General features: G+C 51.6%; 1 protein-coding gene across 2 annotated transcripts in view; it reads right to left on the bottom strand.

Annotated features, from left to right (window-relative positions):
* The window catches only part of ITGA11 (integrin subunit alpha 11), a 123,819-nt gene that overhangs the window by 35,015 nt on the left and 63,925 nt on the right, over nt 1–24,879 (bottom strand). For both annotated transcript variants that reach the window (XM_053888919.1, XM_053888920.1), the window contains 7 exons: nt 22,073–22,164; nt 19,090–19,204; nt 16,299–16,426; nt 15,130–15,278; nt 10,557–10,701; nt 9,919–10,084; nt 8,452–8,522 (listed from right to left, as the gene is read on the bottom strand). In XM_053888919.1, coding sequence (XP_053744894.1) covers nt 8,452–8,522; nt 9,919–10,084; nt 10,557–10,701; nt 15,130–15,278; nt 16,299–16,426; nt 19,090–19,204; nt 22,073–22,164 — 866 coding nt within the window. The remainder of the gene's footprint in view (nt 1–8,451; nt 8,523–9,918; nt 10,085–10,556; nt 10,702–15,129; nt 15,279–16,298; nt 16,427–19,089; nt 19,205–22,072; nt 22,165–24,879) is intronic.

The raw sequence follows: 24,879 nt of genomic DNA, 5'->3' as shown, positions 1-24,879 counted from the left end.
CCACCCCATCCTTAGCACAAAATGGATCAAACAGAGGAATGTTCTAGAAACAGACTCCACCTCTAGAACCAAGCCTCCGTTGCTCTTTGGGCTTCCTAAGCCCCACAGGAAATCTCCTGTCACTGTCCCTTCCTTCTGACGCTCCTGGAAGCTGTGGCCCCTGCCCGTGGCCTCCCTCCACATTCCTCTGTGGCGTCTGACTTGCTTCCCTGTGTGCAAATCTTACGTCTTCATTTCTTCAGTCACAATTCACAGAGTGTCTACTCTGGGCTGGCCACTTGCTCGGAGCTGGGATATAGTCCCTGCCCTTGCAGAGCTCAAAGTACCACGCAAATGTGCAAGTTAACATAATAGTTGCAAAGTGTGATAACTGCTATAGGGGATGTGGTAAATACCACAGTGAGATTTAGTCTAGATTGAAATGGGGGTCAGGAAAAGCATTTTTGAGTAAGTGATGCTCACCCGGACACCTGGAGGGGGAGGGGACGAGTGTGCAAAGGCCCTGAGGCTGGAGAGAGTTTAGAGGCGTTGGTTTTAAGGAACTGGAAGCCGTTTGGTGGGCTGGAGTGCAGACTGACAGGGGCCAGAGCGACTCTGATGAGGCTGGACAGAGAAGCCAGGGCCACATCTGTGACAGCCTGCACCCTGAGGAAGGGGGCTTGTCTTTAATTGCAGTGTAAGTGGGTGCTGCAATGCTCAGGCAGGAAGACGGGAACTCTGGTTCCCCGAGGGGCAGGCAGTCTCCCTGTTACTGACTCCAAGGTCACTCCTCACTCTCTGGGCTGCCCCTACACCCTATCCACCACTACCCCGTCTCCTTAAACAACCTCCTTGAACAAAGCTAGTGGATACAGGAAGACAGATAGCAAGCCCTTGGAAGCAGGGAGGGCCACCTTCCTGGGTGACCTTGGTGACTCCTGGCCCAGCAGGTTGTGCCCCGGCTTTGGGCTGTGAAACCACTAGCAGATGAAGTCACCTCTCTCCTCCCCTGAGCCTCCCTAATCCTGGCTGATTGGCAGGATTTGAGGTTCCCCCGCCACGTGGGGCCCGGAGCACCCCATCTCCCCTCCCCTCCAATACCATGGTGCCGACAGAACAATGTGATTCTGGCCTTGGGACAATCAGGGCCGTGAATGAGCAGGTGGGCAGTGTCACCATGCAACAGTCTCACTGGTGGCCGTGGAGGGGGGCAAGACTGTGAACCTTACTCAGACCTTCCATTTCTCATTTCCCAGGGGTCACTTTAAAGAGTGAAGTTGATCTCAGATAAGGTTTAAAAAGTCCAAATTCTCTGGAAGTAGAACTGACTGTTCAGACAATGTTTTTCTGACCGCAAGCAAGCTGGTCTCTGGAGAGTCTGATGTACTTGGTTGTGTTTAATGTCGCACTTTCTAATTAGCTTTTTCCTCCCGGTCTGTGTGAGCCTCAGCCTGGGAGCGCCTGATGATCTCCTGGGCCGGGATCAGGGCTGGCACCACAAAGACTCACGGCCCACACTCACGGCCAGTGCTCCTTGCACTTGGGGTGTGCTCCCTTCTTTGCAAAGTACTTTCTCATCCAGCCACCCATTTGTGAGAGACCAGCATGTCAGATGTTCATTATCTGCACTTGACAAATGGCATCCAAGGTTCAGAGAGGGAAAGGGACTTGTCCGAGGGTGCACAGCAAGTCAGGGCGGGGCTGGGACTTGGAGCAGGGTGGTGGGTTGGGCAGGGGAGAAAAGAGCCACGGGCAGCCCCCGGACTCTGCTCCCAGTTTTCCATTGGAGCACCCTCTAAGAGGACAGTGATGTTTGGGCCTCGTCTCTCTCCTCCCTCTCTCTTCCGGCTTGAATTCAAGTTTGCTTCTGCAGGACCAGGCTTCTTCCTTCAGGGAGAGGGCTCTGAAGATGAATTTTTGGCCTTGCAGGTGACTGGAAGTCTCCATGATGTACTGAGGAGGACTGGGATTCCTCTGGGGAGGACCCCCGTATGTATGTGGGGCTTGGGGATTCCACTGGACTTCCGGATTTGGCAGCACTGGGCCGGCTGAGTGCTCACAGGCTCTCGCCTTATGCTGTTTCACCCTGGCAGTGCCCGTAGGCCTGTGCTCCCAGGGGGCGGTCCTTTCTTGAGAGGGCTCTGTTACCAGGGAGAGCCTCGCTGAGGAAGGCGGGGAGAGGGCAGGCTGGGAGGGCAGGAGGAGCAAACCTCAGTATGGCACGGTCTTTCCCCAGCTCGGGGAGCCTAGGCATTTCGAATTTGGAAAAAATCTGGAAGGGCAGGGTCCCAAAAAGGGCCAAAGCCTTGACAGAGGAAGCCAAGCATGTAGGCCCAGCTGGAAAACAAATACCAGGGCATTCCAGGGAAGAGCCTCATCCCACGCTCCAGGCCTGGCACCGGCTCCCTGATTTATGGCTTCCTTTCCCGTGGGGCCACGTGAGCTCCCACCAGATACTGCCAGGGTGTGCCTGGGTGGCCTTGCACATGGACCCTTGGCACAAGCGGACTTTTCTAGTGCCCTGTGCAGATGTGAGGATGCAGGCATGGTGGCCCTCAGCAGGTCCAAGGCCAAGTCCGTGCCCTTCCTATAGACAACCTGTACCCGTATTCACTCTAGCATAGCACCTGCCGTCCGATTCTGCTAGCTCATCAATTAGCTGCCTTCTGACCTGGCCCCTGCAGCAGTCTTGCCTCCCTAGCTGAGCTGAATGTTCCTGGTACGTGTGACCATGTCCCTCCAAACTGTGTCCCCAGCCGCTCCGTGTCCCCAGGGTTGGGTCACATCCCTAACACTAGAAACAGCATCGTTTAGGGCAGTGGCTCCCAAACGGGGGGCAGTTTAGCCCCCAGGAAATATTTGGCAATGCCCGGAGACAGTTTGGGTTGTCATAGCTGGGGGTGGTGTTGGGGTTGGTGCGGCAGCTGGTGGGTAGGGTCAGGGCCGCTGCCTACAATACACAGGACGGCCCTGCAGCGAAGAATTATCCAGCCCAAGTTGGCAGTTGGGCTGAGGCTGAGAATCCCTGGCCCAGTGGTTAGAGCATGAAGTCTGGAGTCAGACATTGCTGAGTTCCAGTTCTAGCTCCAAAGCTTCTAGCTGTGTGACCTTGGGCAAGCTTCTCTCTCTCTTCCTTTTTTTCTCCCCCCTCCCTCCCTCTCTCCCTTCTCTCTCTCTCTCTCTCTCTCAGCCTCAGCTGTAAATTGTTTTGTTGGGAGAATTAACATTTTTAATTCTTAGCACAGAGCTTGGCAGTCAGCAAAGGACTTGGTATATAGTAGCTCCTTTCGTTCTTTTATTCATCCATAAAGCATCGGGGACGCAGGAGTCAAAGAATCACATCTCATGGTCAAGTTGGTGCTGCAGAGGAGTCATTACAGCAGCCTGAGGGGAGGCAGCCTAGTGGAGGCAAGGGCAGCCTATTTGGGGGGCCCCGCAGGAAGTGGCGGGGGGGGGGGTGACTGAGGAGGTAGGTGGAGTTAGGACAGGACTTTAAGAAACCCTTACTTGATCGTAAGTCTCAAAATGTACACTTCTAGTTCCAAGCCTCAAGACTCGATTCCGCCAGGGTTTTTCAGACATCTGCTCAAAGACTGAGGTTCAGAGAGGTTAAATGGTTTGTCTGAGGACACACATCCAGGCAGTGCTTTCTTCTTGCCCAGCAGTAATGGAATGAGAATGCCAGATGCCAACAATTCTTGGCTTTGGATAGGTGGTCCTGTGCACTGAGTCCCGTCCTCCTCCCCAGGCTCCTCCATAGCTCCCTCGTGCCTGCATGTCCACCATCAGAGTGACTCTAGAAGGGCCAAGAGCCCCTCCTAAGGCAAATACGTCGTGAAGAGGACGGGTTATACTTTTCACTAATTGCTCAGATTCTGTCATAGGCGATGCATTTTTAACAAGCCTAAAGTGGAGCCTGAGGAACAGTGAGTGCCAGGAGGTTTAGATGGGGTTGGGCAGGAAACACCCAGAAACGGGCCTTCAGTCTTTCTGTGGAGAGAAGCCCTTCACTGTGCCGGAAGCTGGTAGGCAGGGTGGCAAGGAGGTGGTGTGGGGAGCAAGGGCCACCCTGTACTTGATGGCTTGTTCCCGATCGGCGGGTTGGTTGTCTCTGCTCAGAGGTCCCCGGAACAAGGCTCAGGAGTGGGGTGCCTGGCACCAGGGTGCAGCCTGAGACACGGAGCTGGGCTTAGGAGGAGACCCCAATGACCTGGAAATGATTCCCGCCACCAGGAGTCACTTGGGAACGATCTGGAACAGCATGCCGGCAGACCCTGGCTACCGCGTCCAGGCCTCATGGGGTGGAGCCCGCGGACAGCCCTGACTGCCTGCCCTAGCTAGCACATGGAGGGGTCCACGGTTTAAGGTTATGGGGGTGTAGGAAAGGTTCACAGCCTCTAGGTACCAACCCCTCACGTTACCATATGGATCAGTTTCTTTCATTTTTTTTTTAAGTTTATTTATTTATTTTGAGAGAGAGAGAGACAGAGAAAGAGAGAGAGAGAATGAGAGCAAATAGGGGAGGGGCATAGCGGGAAGGAGAGAGAGAATCCTAAGCAGGCTCAGCACTGTCAGTGTGGAGCCTGAGGGGTGGGGGGGCTTGAACTCATGAACCATGAGATCATGACCTGAGCCGAGATCAAAAGTCAGATGCTTAACCGACTGAACTGCACAAGGCACCCCAGTTTCTTTCATTTTTGATTGAATCAAATGTGCAAAACTAGTTCAAATGTTTTTGTAGTGGCTCGGTCAGTTAAGCGGCCAACTCCTGATTTTGGCTTCATGAGTTAGAGCCCTGCTTCAGGCTCAACGCTGTGGAGTCTGCTTGGGATTCTCTCTCTCCCTCTCTCTCTGCCCCTCCCTGGGTTGAGCTCTCTGTCCCTCTCAAGATAAATACATAAACTTAAAAAATCAAATGTAAACCTCTTAGGAAAGATTACAGCCCGAAGGCTTTCACAGCTAAGCAGCTTAGGTAACAGCCAATGACCTTGGCTATCCAGCCCACAGCTCTAGCAGAGGCTGCGGGAAGGGCACAGGCTGAAGAGGCTGGAGGGTGGCTGGGGTGGCTGGGGTGGCTGGGGCTGCTGGCCTGGGAGGTAGGAGTCTCCCCACCCTTGACCTGTGTCAGACATAACTGAGGGCTGGTCTTGCTGGATCATCACGTGTAGGTTCAAGGGAAACAGTCTCTTCCCATCTCAGTTGAGTCACCAAAGTATTTGTGTAGACAAGATCCACCCTAATAAAACTGCTTCCTTCTGTAAACTTTTGGGGTTGGGGAGAGGTAAGAGTTCCATGTGAAATTCCTCTGCAGAGCCCCTGGGTGGGAGCAGCACCCTAGCTCCATCCACCACTAGGGGGCATCCATAACTTATTGTCCCCTTCCTTTCCTGCACACTTTCCATCTTGGCTTGTGCGGATTACAGACTCAGAGACTATGCCCCCTTGGGAGGTACGGATCCCTTTTGGAAGCTTTCTGGCAGACTCCTGCAGCTTCTTCTTGATTACCCAGCTCAACAGGGAGTTCACCACCTCAGCACGCAGCCAGGACTAATAGAAGCCACTCCAGCTGTTAGTGATCTTTGCATTCATTTCCAAATACTAATGGAACCACTGGCTTCAAAATCTGTTTTGGAATTTGACTGGAGATCCATAGCTGGCCTTCCTGGTGGTCATTTCCAGAATGTCTTCTTTCCCCTTTTTGGCAAATCAAGACTAGAGTTTCCTGGGTTGACTTAGGTCCCTGGGTTTCCCCATGGCTCTGACCTTCAGCCTGGGATGCCATTCCTGTGGTCTGGGGCCTTGGGCTCTTTGGGTGACCAGGTGATGTTTTGGGGTCTCCTCTCTACCCTGGCACTAGTCTCCCCTTCCTCTTGCTGTTCTTACTCTTTTTAAAGACTGCTGTTCTTACCCTTTTGAAGGCTGGTTTCCTTGCTAGACAGGCAACAGCAGCCCAGGTGATGAGCCACCGGCCCCTTTGCTATTTGAGAACATTCTATGAGGTACTTCCTCCAGGACTAGAGACCTTTCCTTCTGACATAACTAAACAGGCCCAGGGAAGCTGAAGGCTTCTTCTCATATTTACAGGAAGTGGCTGTCTGAGGCCGTCTGTGGAACACTTTTGGAGGGGATGGAGGCTGAGAGCTCGCCCAGGACTTGGACTCACTCGGGCTTGAGACCTGCTCTGGGCAAAGCTGAAAGGCTGGACCACTGCTTCCCATCTCCGGAGAGGGCTGACCAGCCCCGAGAGCTGTGGAGCTGGACTCCCAGGGACAGGACGGCTGTGGCCAATTATGGTGGCCTCAGTGGTCAGCATCAGCACTGAGAACCCTATGTGCCCTAAAATAGCAAACCCAGTGGCCGGTCACACCACCAGACAGCCCGCCATCGTTGTTCCATTCTTTTGGATTTGGAAGGATTGGTTTTTTCTTTTTAGGTATTAAAGAGTCTCAGATTCAGACTTAATCGTCTTCTCTTTAAGAGTCGTATCAGATAGAAACTTCCAGATGCCTGTCACTTGAAAACCAGACTCAGGGGCGTTAGAAGAGCTGGGGCGGTGATAAGGATGGGGAGAGGCACTCCGGTCTCTCCAACCAGAGGAACGAAAATGAGTTGGACACGTGGAAGAATCTACACAGGGCAGTGCATGACCTTGACCTAAACAACAGGCCAGGGCTCTGAGCTCTTGGTCTCCTCTGTGCAGCGGGTGGCGGGGGGTGGGGGGCTTGGGGGGGGTGTCTATCCATGGATCCTTCAAGGACTCCTCCTGCTCGACATACTGAGATGCTTGGGTCCTTTTTAGGGTTCATCTCAAGTATTCCTGAACACCTGAACCTCAGTGTAACCTCCCCTTCTCTTCGAGTTCCCCGATTCCTAGGCACGCACGGACCACAGCGTTAGAAGAGGAGCCTGCACCTTCCAGGACCCAGCGCAGGGCCCAGCACAGAGAAGGCACAGAAAAGATTTGCAGACCTGACCATCTGTGGGGCGCCTGGGCGGCTCAGTTGGATGGGCGTCTGACTTCGACTCAGGGCATGATTTCATGGTTCGTGGGCTCAAGCCCCGCATCGGGCTCTGTGCTGACAGCTCAGAGCCTGGATTCTTCTTCAGATTCTGTGTCTCCCTCTCTCTCTGCCCCTCTCCCGCTTGTACTCTGTCTCTCTTTCTCAAAAATAAGTAAACATTAAAAAAAACAAAAACAGGACAACTATTCCTGCCTGTCGACCTGGCAGGGCTGTGCTGAGCCTGAAATGGGGCATAGGAATTTCCTGGAGAAGTTTAAAGTGCCGTGCATATACAACGCACTGTTATAATCATAGGCGGCTCCATTTGTAGCTTGCTGTGCCCGGGTGGGCACGAGTCTGTCCAGATGCAGTTCAGGAACAGTGGCGTGTGAGTCAGGTTTCCGTCCTGCTGCCTGTTCACATGTCCCCCTCCGCCTCCGATTTGGGGTTTCTGACTCAGACCCCCTGAGATTCCACTCGCTCTTGGGGAGCAGCTGCTTGGCGTGGGGAGGAAGAGCGTGAGATTCGTATTTTCCTACTTAGGTCACTGGAGCAGGTCACTTAGACTTTGTGTGACTCAGTTTAATTGTCTGGAGACTGGGAACAAGGAATCCTGCCCTATTCACCTCACAGTGTTGTTGGTGGGGGGGGTGTTCAGTGAGATAACGGAAGTGATGCGGAAGTAGGCAGGTCGTTTCTGGCAGGTTTGGAGGCATACATACACTCCCACGGTGCCAGCCTGGGGCAGAACACCTAGGAACCTCTCTGCTCCAAGCATGCCCACTGACATGGACTCCTGCCAGGTGGTCCTCCCAGCACGCAGTGCTCCCAGGCAGGGCTCCACTGTTGACGACACATTTTCGCAGATACCGGCTCTCTGCCCCGCCCTGGGAATCCCGTGAGGTTTCCGCCCCATCTTGTCAATCGGAACCAGGCGAGGCATGTCGAGGGCGAGTGACGGTCCGGTGCTCTGGGCCGCCAACGTAGAGCTTCTGACGCGACATGCTGCTTGTGATGCCATGTGGCCATCTGGATCCTCTGCCATCTGAGACCGAGTCTGCACCGGGAGCACAGCTGGTCCATCTGGACCCCCTCCCCACACCAGCTCAGGGCCATGCCCCTGCACGCACAGGCTGCCTTGGGCAAGGGCGTTATTGGCGCAGGCCAACAGCCTCTGCCGCGTTGACCCAATTTTTGCACAAGGCTCTGTGGGCTGCAGGGGACCTTCGGACCTGGAGGAAATGCCCCCATCGGCTCCCTATGCAGGTGGTTCGTTATTTGTAGCTCACTCCCTGCTGAAAAGGGCTTGTAAGTTGAAGGCCTCGACTTCCCCCTTGCAGCCACAGAAGACAGAGGCAGAGAGACCCGGAGAAACAAAGTGGGGGGTGGGTGAGGGACAGCCCAGGAAAGGCGGCGTGGCCACCTAGAGAGCCGGAAAGTATGTGGGAGGGCGGCTCCAACCCCGACCTACCTCCACCACGTGAGAAGAAAAGCCGGTCTGGGACATCTCCAGCCCGAAGGACGTCTCGTTCTTGTTGGTGCCTAAAACAGAGGGACAGAAAGACCTCAGCTGCACGCCCAATTGCTTAGCGCCACCCACCTGCAGCCCCATCCATGGCACCTGTGTCCTGGGGCACCTCCGGGGAGGGAGGAGGGGGCCCTGAGGCAGCCCACACAGGGAGGGCACCTTCCAGGTGGCCGTGGCTTCACTATCAGTAGCCTAGTCACTGCTGCAAAGGGTTTGGGACGAGTTATATGACAGAGCATGTATGCCATAATGTCAATATAGGGGAAAGAGCAAGTAAAGCACATGGAAAGAAACAATCTCCATCGTTGGCAAGAAATGGAAATTCCATTTCTTTCCTCACTTCTCTCATTCCTATTATTCACCAGATTTGGTTCCAGATGCCTCTGGATGATTCCCAAACATTGAATCGAACCCTCGGGAGGGGGACCTGTCACCACCCCAGATTTGCACAAGTAACCCATGTGTGCTGAAAGCCCCTCCCCATAGAGGGCCTCCAGGAACATGTCACCGGCACCGATCTTCTCAACACCCAAAGGCAACCATTTCTGGGAGAAATACACTCAGCTGAGTATTTTAAGTTCTGGTGGGAGTGTTGAAACTCAGGTTCAAAGTTTCTATTCCTTTATCCTTGTGGATGAGGGCTGCTTTTGTCTCCTCGTGTGTCTGTAGCTCATCTTTTCCAAAGTGCTGCAGACTGCTCGGGCTTGTGCACACTGCTTTTTATCTCTGTTTACCATCCCCCCATGTGGCCCAGCCCCGTGTTGGGAGGAACGGCTATAGCAACACATGGCTCAGAGGAGATCCGTGCCATCGAAACCAAAGTTTAAACAGTAAGGAGAGGGGTGTCTGGGTGGCCCAGCCGGTTGAGCGTCTGACTTCGGCTCAGGTTGTGATCTCACGGTTCATGAGTTTGAGCCCCACATCAAGCTCGGCGCAGAGCCCGCTTCAGATCCTTTGTCCCTCGCTCTCTGCCCCTCCCCTCCTCACACTGTCTCTCTCTCTCTCCCTCTCAAAAATCAATAAACATTAAAAAGTTAAAGAATGAATAAATAAACTTGAATTTCAGACAATCAGCAGATAATTTCCTAGTATAGGTCTGCCACAAACATCGTATTTTATATTTGCTAAATATGGCAACTCTAGTTCAAAGCCCATCTCTTCCCAAAGCTGTGGAAGCTTTGGCAAGTCACTTAGGTCTTATGAGCTTCCAGTTCCTCGGTGGTAAAAGGAGAATGTCAGCAAAGCCACCGTCCAGGGCTGTCTGTGAGGTCCAGCACAGAATACCAGGGCCCTATCATGAAGGGATAACTCCTGCTAAAGCTTTCTGTGTTGTGGGCCTGGATCTTGCTCTATGGGGTTCACCTGGTGTGAGCCCAGGAGCGTAGACCCCTCTTGGTATGTACCCCTCACCTTCCAAGCTGAAGATCCTGTCCCCCAGGGCATCAACAATGTCCTTCAGGGCCGCCTCGTCAGTAACGTTGAAGAAGTGCTTGTCATCGGGGTCACTGGCGATGTATTTGATCTCATTTAGAAAAGCTTCTGGATTGATCCCCCTGCGGTTGTAGTAGCCCAGGACCTGCCAGGGAACGGGGGCAGGGCGACAAACCAGGACTTGGCACAGACCTCCCCACAGCCCCGCGGCCCCTGACCCCGCGTGGCTGGAGCCCTTTTTGGTTGCCATGGGCAGAACTCAGGGGCTCACCTGCATTTTGAAACAGGCTGTTTTGTAGGGGGCAGATAAGGCCCCTGTTCTAAGATAGGGTTCTGGGGGCTGGGTGGCTTGGGGGTGTTTTCTTGTGTTTTGAAGGTTTTGGCAATGGAGGAACTCTCCCCCAACCCCCAGCCTGTCCCCAACCGTTGCAGATAGCCCTCGACAGTGCTGAAAGAAAATTCCCAAGGTGCTCTTTAGGAGAGGATGAAACAAGAAGAGGCCCGTCCGGGGGCCTGGGCAGCTTGCTCTCTACCCAGAAAATGCCCCTGGGAGTCCTCAGGGGTCTGATGGTAAAGCCTCTAGGGGCGGAGGGTGGGACAGGTGGGGCAGGACTCACGGCCACAGCGTATCTGGTCACGTTGTCTCTCTCGCTTTGCTGGATCACCTTCTCCAGGTCTGGGCTGTCATGGGACTCCCCATCTGTGATGACAATCATCACCTTCTTGGCCCCTTTCCTTCCGCCTTTCTGGAAAGCCTCTGAGCTGAAAACAGAGCACAGGGGGAGGGTCACAAGAGAGATGTAGGGATGCGGCAGCTCCCAGCGATCCTCCAGAGGGGCTGCCGCAGATGTGGAGACGAGCCCCCTCACCTCCCCGGGGGAGCAACCCAATAGGGTTGGGATCTCAAACCAAAGAAGAAGCTGGGTTGAGGTGCCCACACTACTCATTTGCCAGCTACTCAGATAGGTCATGTATCTGCTTGTCTTTAAAAAGTAACTTTAAAGAGCCTCTTTAGGGTCCTGACCATGCTGTTTTGGGCAAGCAGAGGGAGCGGGTGGGTTTGGGAGGAAAGTTCAAGGTCAGATGGAGACCTTTAGACACCCTAAGTTAGTGGCTCAAAAACCCTGCTGTATGTTAGAATCACCGGGGGGAGTTAAAAAAAAATGCCAATGGCTAGGCCCCACCTGGGCATGTAATCAGCATCTCTGGGGCATTGCCTGGAAATCAGGCCATTTTTTCATTAAAAATTTTTAAAAATGTTTTTATTCATTTTTTGAGAGAGAGAGAGAGAGAGAGAGAGAGTGATTGAACACAGGAGGGACAGAAAGAGAGGGAGACACAGAATCCGAAGCAGGCTCCAGGCTCTGAGCTGTCAGCAAAGAGCCTGACACAGGACTTGAACCCTCAAAGCACAAGATCATGACCTGAGCTGAAGTCAGATGCTTAACCAACTGAGCCGCCCCGGTGCCCCATCAGTATTTTTCAAAAGAATGAATACCGGGTTTGAGAACCACTTCCCTACATACTGAAAAGGTGACAGGCCAGAGTAATTCAACACCCAAACAACACTAATCCATAAAATACACATAATGACATCCGACAAAGTTCTGCTTTTCCCCACGAGGACTACTTTGATTCCATTTTGGGAACGATTAAATATCAAATTCCATGACAAATATTCCTCTCTCTTGCTTTTTACTTTGTTTTGTGCCTGGAGCAGGTGCTTGGCCTGCCTCTCGGGCAATCCAGCCAAGGGCAAGGGGCCTGGCACGCTGACCCATGATGCTGCAGAGAGGCTCTTACAGCTAGCAACCCATTTCAGAAGCATGAAAACTGGCTGTGGAACCATTCTGGCTCTTGGCGCTTCTGTGGACAACCCTCCTTTAGATCGTGAGGTTCTGAGTAGGACAGACATGGTCTGAACCAAAAATCTGGCCCAGCAGGTAGAATTTTCCAATAAGGATCTAAAACCAGATGCTTCCCTTAGATTCTATGTTGACCCCCCTGGGGTCTGACCTGTGGAGTTAAGCTCTGCAATGCTAGGTTCAAGCTCTGTACCACACGAATCTCTTGTTACACGGAAGCTGATGAGCTTGACATGCATGGTTTAGATGTTGACGAATTCACAAAACCTGGAATAAGTTAGTTCAGAGCATCTTCAAAGCTCCCAGTGAAGAGAAACAGACCATCTGCCATTCTCTCAGCTCTATGATGTTGTGGATATACTGACTTAAAAAAAAAAACCAAAAAACCCTTGGGGGCACCTGGGTGGCTCAGTCGGTTAAGCATCCGACTTTGGCTCAGGTCATGATCTCACGGTTCGTGAGTTCGAGCCCCACCTCGGGCTCCCTGCTGTCAGCTCAGAGCCCACTTCAGATCCTCTGTCCTCCTCTCTCTCTGCCCATCCCACCCCCCTCTCTCAAAAATAAGTAAACATTTAAAGGAAAAAAAAACACCTCGTATTTTAATATGAGCCATGAACTGAAGGAGGCCAGAGGCACAATTGACATGACTACAGCGACTTTTGAGCTTAAGCCTCACCCAGTGGAGCAAGAACTCTGCTAGTTCATCAAAAGATATTCTAGATGTTTCCATAAACTCATTGAAGGATCAGGCTGAGGCATGAAACTCCATATAAAAAAGTATGGCAGGGGAAAAACAGGTTTTATTATATATGGAGTCAAGAAAAATTTTAGGTTCATATTTTCATATAGAATTGTGTGAATATCTGTATGCATTTGTAATGGGGTAAATATTGACATGATTCATCAGATTTAAAATTGTGATTTTCTACCGAGTAAAAATCCTCGGATTTATTCCTTTGTAAATCAGATTATAAGTTCCTTAAGAACAGTGAGAGACTTATACTTACAACAGTTTCTGTGAACCTGGAAGCCAGAATGATCTATGGAAAAGTAGGCCATATCATGTCTCCTTTCTGCTCAAAATCTTCACTGGCTCCCATGTCTCTGGGGTCCTGAGAATGGCCCACCAGCCCATCGTAATCTGGCCCTTTTGTCCTTCTGTCCTTCCAAGCCCTTCTTCCTGCTTGCTCCCCTCAATAAAAAGTGTTGAGTGAGCTCAGTTGGAATGACATCATTATCCCCATGGCCCCCAAGCCATACATGACTATTAGATTCACCTTTATGTGCATATCTGATGAAAACACTCTCAAGCCTAAGACCCTTCCGTGGCCAGTCATGGTTGTTCTAGCTACGACATTATCATCCTCACAATCTGGCTTCAATACCCCCTGCCCCAACACGAACCTCACACCATGCTCAAAAGGCTCTAAACATAAGGATTCCTTGAGTTTCCCCCTCTTCTACCCTTAGTCAGGAGGAATGTCTCCTTTTCACCTCTCCTGATTGAATCCTGGGGTCTTCCTGGGACAAGCCAAATGCCAGCCCCTCTTGGCAATCCTTCCTTGGATCCTACCCTCTCATCCTTACTGAGTTAGACTGATGCTTTTCAGAGTTTCCCTATTGGTCCAGGAGCCACAGATTACCAGCTTTGATAACCCCTCAAGTCCATGGCCTGGATCTTTTTACTTTTTCAGGTGCCCAGAAAAAATGCATCGTGAATAAGCAAGGAGAGCATTTTCCCTTAAAACACACCCCCTGTAACTTGGGACTTGGCAGGCTGAGAAGATCATATTTCAAACCTCATTTGAGGTGCAGACTGCATAGCCCAGTGGTGCTCATGAGTCACGACTGGATTCAAACGACTTGCCGGATTGCGTACTCGTAATTGTTCTGGGGTGGTCGGCTACACCCCTGTATAAGTCACTTAGTTCACGCTGAGGAAGCAATAGCTCAGTGGGCATGGGCTTCCTCTGTTGCCCCAGCAATTTCACAAGGGCCTGATGGGGGCCCCAGGGACTCATCCCAGTGACAGCAAAACAGCAAAATGGCCCATTCCTTGTGAGGATGGGTAAAAGCCATCTTTACACAGAGGAAGTTCCTTTAGGAAAAAGTTTGAGCGAGTTTTATCAGCAAACAGAAGTTGATTAGTGGAGCCGTAACTTAATTATAAAGAATCGTAAGGTTGGAAAAAAATGTAATTGTTTGACCACCTGAAATCTCCTAAGTAGCTCCTAACTCCTAAGTAGCTCTCACACTGTGGAATTCTGTTAAACACATCAGCTAATCCTATGTGAGGTGGGACTACCAGAGAATGAGCCTGTGGTCTCAATGGCCATAGTGGAATTCATGTCCATAGGTGTAAGATGTATACATTTATAATCTATATGCCTTAGGAGTTTAGGCCTCAGCTTGAAAGATCTTGGGGAATTGCTTCTAAAATCACTCACCGATTTCAGTGGGGGTGAGCACAACGTTTTGCATAATGGCAGTCTCACTGGAGCCAGCACAAAGCCATCTGTGAGGGCATCTTCTAGAGGTAACCTTCATTATCATTGTGAGTGAGTTCAGGTGTGATTTTTAAGGAGGCAGCCTCGTTACTCCACAACCTCAGAAGTTAGACTTACCCGTGTTCCTCATACTCCATTGATGACAGATACTCCACAGGAAGATTCTGCCCTCATGGAACCTACAAACTTTTTATAGGGTCTCTGCGGCACAGCCCATTTTCCATAGTCGTTTGCAACAATACCTCCCATCCCAAACGTTCTTCTGTGATGTAACCTCTCCATTCCTCCATCAAGGGGCAGAGTCAAATGCTCTTCCCCTAGAATCTGGGCTGGCCTTAATGGCTCACTCTATCAGTAGAATACGACAGAAGTTATAGCCGGGACTTTGGGGGCTAGGTCATAGGCAATCTCAGAGTTCGTGTGTGGGCCCGCTGAAAAGCTCTCTTGGGACACTCCCTCTCGGAGCCACATGGCCACGTGTGGGTGCTCAGGTCGCCAGCCCACACCGAGCTCCCAGCCAACAGCCCAGAGCAACTGCCAGCCACATGGGTGCGCCATTTTGGAAGTCCAGTCCAGTCAGCTCCTCAGATGACGACAGCCCCAGCTGACATACCAGACTACCACCCCAGGAGAGATGCCAAGAGAGAATTGACCAGCTGAGCCCAGCCAACCCCCAGAGATTTGAGGGGTTAATAAATTATTGTCTCAAGGTAGGGGATTTTGTACAGGATTGTTATACAGCAGTATGTAACTAGCACAGTTATCTGAGATTTAAGTAGATTTTTATTATTTCTATTTGACTAGGATCTTTTTTTTACCGAGCAAATTCGATGCCAAATGCTGTCCGGGTCTCTGTTCCTCCTCTCTGCTCAATGTGGCTGGCGGCTTCTACCACATCTCTTACAGACCTGTAGTCATTGAGGTGAAATTCATGCACCACGTCTTCTCCGTACTGGACAACCCCAACCTGCAAGGCAGGGGAGAGGACGACAGAACATCTTGGTCCCTGAGAGCTGGACCTTTGGAGGTGAGGCTCCCCAGAGTCGTCTCTCTGTCTGTGACTGTTCGAAAATGAGGAAGGCTGGAGAGTACCTGGGAAGAGCAGCAGTTCGGGAAAGCTCTGGGAATGAATGGATGGCTTGGTGACACAGGTGGAAGGTGCCTCTCGAGAGGGGAGGCTGTGATTTAAAGAAAGGCCCAACAGATTCTGTTTCTTGCTGGAGCGCAGAATTGAAGCCTAAAATATTAGCAGCCACGTGGCTGGAGCGTTGTGGCATTCTTCACCGAACGCTGGAACTAAGTTTCCTCAAAACTTAGAAGAGAAGAGATTCTTTTATCCCCAAGGCTGATAAGATATAGACAGTATTCATAGTCTCGAAGTAAACAAAAAACCTTAAAAGACTTACAGGGGGATTAGAATGAGAAAGCCTTCCTGTTGGATGGGGCCCGAGTTTATCTGGTGCCTTTCTAATGCTGGACATGCACCCACCATATCCTAAAGATGATCTTCCAGTCATGAGGAAACTCACTCCCTTTTTAACAGCTGTAGTTGCTACGGAGTAATTTCTTAGATTGACTTGAAATCTGCCACCTTGTCCCTCCTATATGTCAACCCTCACTTGGCTATGACCTCCCCCTGAGTCTTCTCTCAAGATCAGTGTGTCTAATCCTCCCCTGTGCCTCACTCGGTAGGGTTCTACGTGACCTTTCCTACCTTCACTCTACCTGGTTACCTGGCTAAAGTCTTTCTTAATAGGTAGCATCTATCCCGGAAGATAGGTTTGACCAGTGAAGTGGGGCCTCCCCCAAACTGTCCCCGGATGTGCCTAGCAGAGTTGGGTGTCCTGGGCTCAGGGCCTGGCACTGGCCCTTGCACCTACACCTTGCCAGCACATGCAAGGATGCGCTCCTCCCTCACCCAGGGTGGCGTCTTCCATAGGTTTGGGGAGCCCTATTCAGAGGAGGAGAGAGTCCCAGAGATGCTCACCTGGATCTGCCCAGGGCCGATGTAAAACTTCTTCAGGATGTTGATGAGGAAGTGCTGAACCTCCACCCAGGGGTAGATGCTGTTGGAGCCATCCAGGACAATGACGATGTCCATGTAGGTCTGGCACCCTGGGAAGTGGGGACACGGTCATGGCTGCCCAGTGAGTCAGCGTCTGCTTTCAGTCTCTGATCCTCCAGGCGAGTGCCCAAAGGACAACAGAAGAAGGCCCCTGTCATGTGTATATAATTCCCTTACCTGGGGAGCTGTTCTTGGGCTAGTGGCTAATTTGGGCGACATGAATGATGAGCCCAGGAACTCCTGGCTCAGCTCAACCACTCTGTGCTGGCTGTTCGGACCAAGCTTAAATTCAGCCTGATTGCCTCCGCTCTTCATCAGGGACTAACCTGCCACCGGCTGGGTTAATGTTTCTGAGGCAGCCATCCTGCCCGGATCAGTAGCTCCCTGTCATTTGTTTTACTGCAATGGCAGGCTGCACTTACCACATTTAGTCCAAATGAATGAGTTTCACTTTTTATGGTGTGCCGGCTAAGACTGTGGGATCCCGCATCAGACTGTGTGACTCCTGGCTTGGCTGAGCACTAGCTGTGTGACCTTGGGCAAGTAACCTAACCTCTCAGGGTCAGTTCTCTGCTGTAAAACAGGTGTGACGATAGGAGAGGGTCGTCCTGAGGAATCAAGGAGACGAGGCTTCTACAGAACTGAGCGCAAAGTCAGTGCTCAAGGAATCTTAACTGACCCTCTTTTCATTTTTTTCCCCTACGTTTTAAAGCAAACTACTCTGTGAACGTGACAATGACATCATCGGGTCAAGCGTTTGTGCATTTATCTCTGCTCTGAGCATAAAGGTTTCTCTATATTGTCGTAATATTAACATCGCGTTACAACGAACAATAAAAACCGACAAAGAAGCATTGGTACCGTAACAAATGCAAAAACCTTCTTTTAAAATCTGAATAACTTCGTCCTCTTTGTCAACAGTTGGGGTTACTTTGTAATTAGTTGTCCCGATGTGATGTGATATACACTACACGACATGATATCATGTGGAAATACTGGGTATCTGTTGACTTTTACTGGAGAATTTTCACACTGTTGTAAAATCTACTTTATAGCAATATGGCAGAAGCCTTTTGTGTGTTAACGATTCCAGTAACTCCTGTATTGTGAAGGTGCACTCTGATGAAGTCAGTGCCCACCAGAGACAAGAAGGTGCAGGTTTTGTGTCTGGGAGGGCATTTTAGAAGCGTTTGGGTGACTGGGAGGCTCACAATCACCTCTGCTTTAGAGTCGTGTAGACGTTCTTGTCCCCACCTGCACGCCGTGTGCAACATGTGATGGCCCAATACTTCTGGGCGGACATCACCAGATAGCTTTGTCCTTTTCCAGGCTGGTTTAGCTCCACGCCTGTGGACCAAGCAGCTGTGCGGTGCCAGTGGCCACAGCGGTGACCACGACAGCAATTCCTTAATTAGGGGGAGTTCCTAATCTAGCGGTAGGAGCCAGGTTTCTCTTGTTTTTTAAGGCATCTTCATTATTAGAATGCATTTATTACTGCTGATTTCTTTCTTGCAATTTCACATTTTTCTTTTGAATCATCTTGAGAAGAACTTTGCTTTACATCTATGGCTCCTAAACAGGGCTGAACACTCCGGTGAACACACACACACACACACACACACACACACACACACACTCACACATACACACACCCTGGGGCTTGTCCCAGATATACTGAGTTACAGCCTCCAAAAGGGGTGCCCTGGGACCTGTGCTTGATAAACTCCCAGCCAGATGAGGAGGCCTCCATCAGAGGAGCTTCCGGAGGCCTGGATGGTCATATGTTGGCCTGGGGTGAGGTTCCCTGTTCACAGCTCATGTGACTGACCTTGGGCCTCCTCCCCAGCCACAGCACCTCCTTTCCCTTGGCCACTCTGGGAGCATAGAATCAACACCTCCTCCTTTCCCTTAAAAGAACCACTTTCCAGCCCCTGCTGGCTGATGCTCCCTCCCCACCCACCCCCACCCACCCCATGCATCATCCTTCCATCTCTGATTGGGCCATGTTGTTTGCAGGGAGGCTGCTGTTAGCCAGAGGTGCTAATCCCCTCACCCTCAATAAAACGGTTAGCAGCTGCTTGGGTGATGGTATTCAGCTCAGAGGAAACAGTGAGGCTCGGAGCCAAGTAGTTTGGGCTTGCCGGAGACAAGGTCTGAATATTTTTCCCCAGATTTTCTCGGCGGGTGGGGAGTGAGTGGGAGGTTTTGTGTTCCATGAGGCTCTGGGCAAGCGGGGTGGAGCCTCCTGATATCCAGGAACACCAGTTAGAGGGGACTGTTACCAGGGATAATTCTGTTTTCCTTGGCCTTCCACCTACAGGCAACTGCATTGCACAACATCAGAGGGCACCATTCACATTGTAGTCTAAGTGAACAACGTCCCCAGAGTTGTGCTGTGCACAGCTTGCCTGCTATACATAGCTGGCCCAGCATCCCCTCCCCCACTCACAGTGGGTTTGCAGTGAGCCTCTCTAGTTGCCAGGATTGTCTTCATAACCTCGGCTCACTTGCCGCCTGCCATCACTCTGGGTAACCCGCAGGTTCTGCATCAGGGCAGGGCTAGCCACAGGTTCTGGAGAAGGGTGGAGCTAAGCAGGTTCTGGATCAGGGCGGGGCTAGACTCCCCGTGCGGCTTTGTGGTGGTGATCAGAACTCAGAGCCTCCCGTGACTGTCAGCCACCCTGCATGGATCTACCGATTTGAAGCTACTTACTTTGGAGAGCGGGGGCCACCGTCTTGGCGAACCTGAAGTTGGAGTTGACTCGCGAACACATCCCTGTGGTGTAGTAGGAACTCCCACACTCGTGAGACCAGAGGGGGCTGCAGGCCTGTGAAACACAGTCCAGACCCCCAGTCAGTAGGGGTCTCTGGGAGGGTCCAGGCCCAATAGCCTTTGGCCCAGCCCAACCTCCATGACCCAAAGCATCCTCTGACTATTGGTACTCCCAGGACTTAGAGAGTCTTCTTGGAGTCTAACTGAATTCTTTCTTGCCATAATGTGTTCTAGTTCCCTTGGTTTCGGGTGGAATAGAGAAAAACTAATTTTGGAGTCCTCCTTTGTTGTATTTTCAAGGGTCCCATTCTCGACTCCATCATCTAGAGTTATGACTCTACCCTACCTGCCCACCCCACCCACCACACAGGATCATCCATGGGAGTGGACCCTTCAAGGTCACTAGAAGAGCCTCTCTGAAGAGGTCACCTGAACGTCCTTACTGAAAAGACTTCCAGGTCCCAATAACATGCTCATGCCTCTTCGCGGGGAAAGAAAAAAGAATGTTTCTGCTTTTTTCCCTGAAATTTGCTACCCAAAATATTGATGTCAGTTCCTGATTTAAAGACTGATAAGTCCTCAGAGTCAGGGTCATTAAAAATGAAAGCCCAACTCCATGTCTCCATTTTTGTACTGTGCCAGGAAACACAGGACTAAAGTTTGTGCTGTAATTTCCTTTGGTTTGGAAAAATAATTATTCCATTTCTAACCTCTTTCTTTGATTAACTTTCTTTTTGTACTCAGATTTTAAAGGTTTAGTTTTATCTGTGTCCTCTGTTGAAGCTGCAGTAAATTATTTCTGGAAGTATGGGGAGAATAAAGAATAGGAGGGTGGGTGATGGATTATGGCTAGAGGGATAGATGGATGGGTGGATAGATGATGGATGGATGAATGGATGATGGATGGAGGAATAGTGGATAGATTATGGATGGTGGGTAGATGCATCATGGACAAATGGGTAGGTAATGGATGGATGGGTGAGTGGATGAAGGACGGATGGATGGATAGATGGATGGATGGAAGGATGGCTGGGTGGATGGATGATGGATATCAGATAGATGGATGATGGATGGATGGATAGGTAGATAAATGATGGATGGATGAATGGGTGGATAGATGATGGATGGGTGTAGGAAGGGATGGATGGAAGGATGAATGAATGGGTGGATAAATAGATGAATAGAGAGACAAACAACTGGTTGGGGGATGGACTGATGAGTGAAGTGTGAATGGATGAATAAATGAGCGAATGAGTGAACAAAAGTTGCTATTTATGGGTGCCTGGGTGGCTCAGTTGGTTAAGCATCCAACTCTTGATTTTGGCTCAGGTCATGATCTTACGGTTCATGAGACTGAGCCCCGCATCGGGCTCTGCACAGACAGTGTGGAATCTGCTTGAGATTCTCTCTCTCCTTTTCTCTCTGCCCCTCCCCCTGCCCACACTCTCTTTATCTCTCAAAATAAATAAATAAACATTTTATAAAAGGTTTCTTAACCAATGCACAGGGACTTAACCAATGCACAGAAGCCCCAGAGGGTGTATCACACCATCCTTCTTGGGCTTGCTTTCATCCCACCTTGTGAAGTAGGTGAAATCAACTTGGTAGGAGCATGACAAGGAGCCTCAGAAAGAAAAGGGAGTAGCAACAAAGCCCCTGACAGGTCTGTGTGTGGACAGGACCCAGGGTCTTATTTGCCCTTGGCTGTGATGGTGAAAGGCTGTGGGGCCAGCCATACACCGAGACATCTCGGGGCTTTCCCTGGCAGGGCTACTGTGCTCTCCTTAAGCCCCTGGGCATCCCAGTCATCTCGTTGTCCTGGTGTTTGGTGATCCACACCCTGGACGTTCCATCTGTCCGTCTGTCCAAGGACAGCCTTGGACAAGAACGAAGAGTGACACAAGCCCTCCTATCTTAAAATGAGTGGATCATTTTATTGGTCTTTCTGGGTAATTTTTCTCTGAAATCCTCTCTTGCAGCCATTTCTAGAACTATCAGTCCCAGCAGGATCCTGTTTTGAATCCCCAGCATCATCCAGCTCGTGGTGGCAGGAAGTAGGCAGTGCCCACCATGATACCTACACCCACACTTGCTGACTGCGTGTAAAGTGCGCATGCACTCGCGTGGGCAGGGTGCAGAGACCTGAGAGCAGCTGCTTCTGCCCCAGCATCACGTTTACACTACTCACTGGCTTATCAGCTCTCCCCGACCAGCATTAGGCCCCAGCAGGGCACGAGCTCTGTTGACTGCTGACTCCCCAGTGCCCGGCATGTGCTCAGCACATCGTAAGTGCTCAAAAAATTATAATTTAAATGAAGAAATGTCCCCAGCACTTCAGTGCATGCACCCCCTCTGCTTTCTTCCTTGCTAAGACCCATTGTCTCTTCTTTATCTATTTTTTAAATGTTTATTTATTTTGAGAGAGAGAGAGCAAGAGACAGAGAGACAGAGTGCGAGCAGGGGAGGGGCAGAGAGAGAGGGAGACACAGAATCTGAAGCAGGCTCCAGGCTCCGAGCTGTCAGCACAGAGCCCAACGCGGCACTTGAACTCACGAACTGTGAGATCATGACCTGAGCCAAAGTCAGACATTCAACCGACTGAGCCACCGTGGTGCCCCCATTGCCTGGTCTTTAAAAGCAAATTGAAAACCTCCTCCAGAAAGCCTTCCCATTTAACTCCGGGTGGCCGTCACTCTGTGTTTCTTCCCTCAGTTGTACTAAATCTGTGTTTTCTACTTATGGCTTCCCTCCAGAGTCTTCTTAGGGTGTGTGGTATTTCTCTGATTGAACCTGGAGCACAGATTTGGGCTCCGCCTCAGAGGAGCCCCCTCACCCCCTGCCTCTCCTGGCCCCAACCAAGGGGTCTGGTGGGGGGGCAGGAGGGGCTGGGGCTTGGAGAGAGGGTGGAGTGGGTGGCTCTTACCAGGAAGCTGTTGTCCTTGGGGTTGGTGGCCAGGCTCAGGCCGAGACGCATGTTGTCCTTCCGCTCAGACACGTTGGAGAGAGTGACCCTTCCTGGGGTGGGAGGGAGGAGCTTAGCCTGCAGCCCCACCCCCACCCTGGCCCCAGAGCCTGCCACTGCCGTCAGCCACCAGACGTGTTTGTGGCAGGGTCAGGGCCGGGCAGAGTCCTCCCCAATTCCCCCTGCCCCTCTAGAGCCCTCGCTCGCCTGCACGTCCATGCAGCCCTTCACGGTTTACGAAGGCCTTGCCTAGACCTGGTCTGATTACTTCTTCACAATTCCCTGAGAGATGAGCAAACTGAGTCTCAGAGAGGCCAAGCAACCTGCCCAAGGTCACACAGTCTGCACACGGCAGAACTTTCCGTTGCCCCATCCAGCTTTTTCCTCCTCCAGACATCTGAGTGGTCGCTAGCATTCCCCACGTCCTCCGTCCTGCACTTCCCAGAGCACCCGACTGAGGCTGGCTTCCTCTCTGCAGTGTCCCCTCCACATCTGCCCGCAAGCCAGCCTGCCATCAAAACTTGGCAGTCCGTGTCCTACTTGTGACTCTGCTTCTCTGCTCACCAGGTAAACTGACACAGGACAGCCGATTCTCTCGCGGGTAGCGGGAATGTCATTCCGTGGTTGGCCACCAAGAGAGCTCAGTAGGCAGGGTCATCGGCCAACTGAGTGTCGGGAGAGGGTTGTGGCAGAACAGAACTGCTCAACAAAATTCTGTTAAGGTTGTACTAAATAAGTTTGCAGGCCACTGAGGGGAAGGAAGCAAGCTTGAATTCCCCACATGTGTGCTGGGACGTGTGTGTGTGTGTGTGTGTGTGTGTGTGTGTGTGTGTGTGTGTGTTTACGCATGTGTAGGGGCATGGGGTGTGGGGGGTAGAGGTCAGGGGAAAGCGAGCTGGGCATTGCATTAAACCCAGAGCAGGTCAATCTTCATGTAGTGTGAGGAGCGGCGAGATATCGTCCCTGCTGACCTCCAAGGACATGGATGGCCTCCGCCCAGAACGGTTTGCTAAATTAGCTTCATTGGTGACTGGAAGTATGAAGGGGGCACGAGCTAGCAGGGCCTGGGGCCGGGCATTAGGAGAGGCCAGGCCTGACTGCGCTTGGGGCTGGGGGCTGGGGGCCGTTGTGTTTGTTGTTGTTTTCTCTTTGGGTTCCCTCAGTTTGTAGTGAGGCTCCTTTTGAAATCCAGCCCCTCTTGGCTGTGTTACGAGTGACTGGGATTGTTTTGTTTTGTCTGTCCGTAGAGGCCAGAGAGAAAAAGAGTAGTCATAACACTGTGTTTTTATAATGCCTCTCATTTACAAAGTACCATCCACACGTGCCCTCCCAGGACTGCCTCTCGGTCCTGGGACACCCCGAAGTCAACATTTCCATTCAACAGAAGAGGAGACTGAGATGCGGAGAGGGGTCAGTGACTTCTAGAAGGTCACTTGCTGCTCAATGAGAAGAGTGGGGACTCAAACCCAGGCTGCGCACCATTATATCCTGAGCTCCCCGTCTCATGGCAGGGCTGTGGCGGCAGTGGGGGGGTCGTGAGAAATCCGGAGAGGAAGCTCCAAGCCCTTGCTGGGCGACCTCCACCCCTCAGTGGCTTGGGGAGTTCTGCACTGCACTTGTGTCAGAGGCACGCCCTCAGCTCACCTCCCCATGCCGTCTCCTTCCTCCTGGTCCCAGAGATGGAGGTGAGACTGCCCGCCCGGAAGCAGGTGAGATTAGTAAGGAAGACCCTTGTGTTGGAGTTAAGGAAGACTTGGGCTTAAGTCCTGCTTTTGCTGCATATGGGCCTCAAGGACTTGGGGCAGCCACTACCCTCTCTTGGGGTTTGGTCTGCCCCTCTGCGAACCGGAGAGGTTAACGTCTTTCTCAGTGGGGTTGTCTGAGGACCCTGGGGCACAAGCCCCGCCTCACACAGAATCTGCCTTCCAGAATCACCTCCTCTGCCTGAGCCTCTGCCCTTCATTAAAACCCCGACTTCATCCAGCCGTCGGGAAGAAAGTGCCAGTGATCGGCTTTTTCATACTGAGTTGTGAATGTCTGCCACCCGCTTAGCCTTCCCTGGAGAGAGAAGAAAGAACATTCCTGGCTTGGTGAGGCTCATAGCCTGGAAAGGCCGTAGGAAAACCCAGGACTCAGGTTTCCCAGCCTAGTGTTTTCCACTGGGGGGATAAGCTGACAGATGGTCTTCCCGCTGTGCACTTTCTCTTCAGTGAAAGGAAAAGGAACACTCCTCAAACGCAGGGCTTCCTGATCAGTACTTTTCCTCCGCCCTGACTCACTTTGCTGCCCACCACCTCCCAGCTTAGGCCCAAGTTCAGGAATGTTTTCCAGGGTCTGATGGCTTCATGTCTCCCACTGCCAGAGGGGTTCCTCCTCCCTTGGAGGGAAATAGGATCCACAGTGGAAGCCAGAGCAGTGGAGAAAACTAAGCAATGGGTTGATGGGTTCACGTGTCTGTGTCTCCACCTGGACCAGGAGCCCCTCTCGGTGGTCCCAGCCCTGAGCCCAGTGCTCATCCCTCCCACTCCCATCCTCCTTCCCTCTGCCCCAGATACTTGGCCCCTCTTTCTGTCTTCCAACGGAGTAAACTCATTCCCACCCCAGGGCCTTTGCACTGGTTCTCTTGCTGCCTGGGATGCTCTGGCTCCACCTGACTCCTTGTCATCAGACCTTTGCTCAAATGTTACTGCTTAAAGAGGTCTCCCCTGACCGCCTTGCTATAAAGTAGAACCCCCTCCCCACCCAGCCTCTCTTATCACAGCACCCTG

This window comes from Panthera pardus, unplaced genomic scaffold, assembly GCF_024362965.1.
Source record: "Panthera pardus isolate Hobbes unplaced genomic scaffold, ASM2436296v1 HiC_scaffold_24, whole genome shotgun sequence".
Lineage (NCBI taxonomy): Eukaryota > Metazoa > Chordata > Mammalia > Carnivora > Felidae > Panthera > Panthera pardus.
Note: the sequence above shows the minus strand (reverse complement) of the source record. Positions and strands in the feature narration are given on the sequence as shown.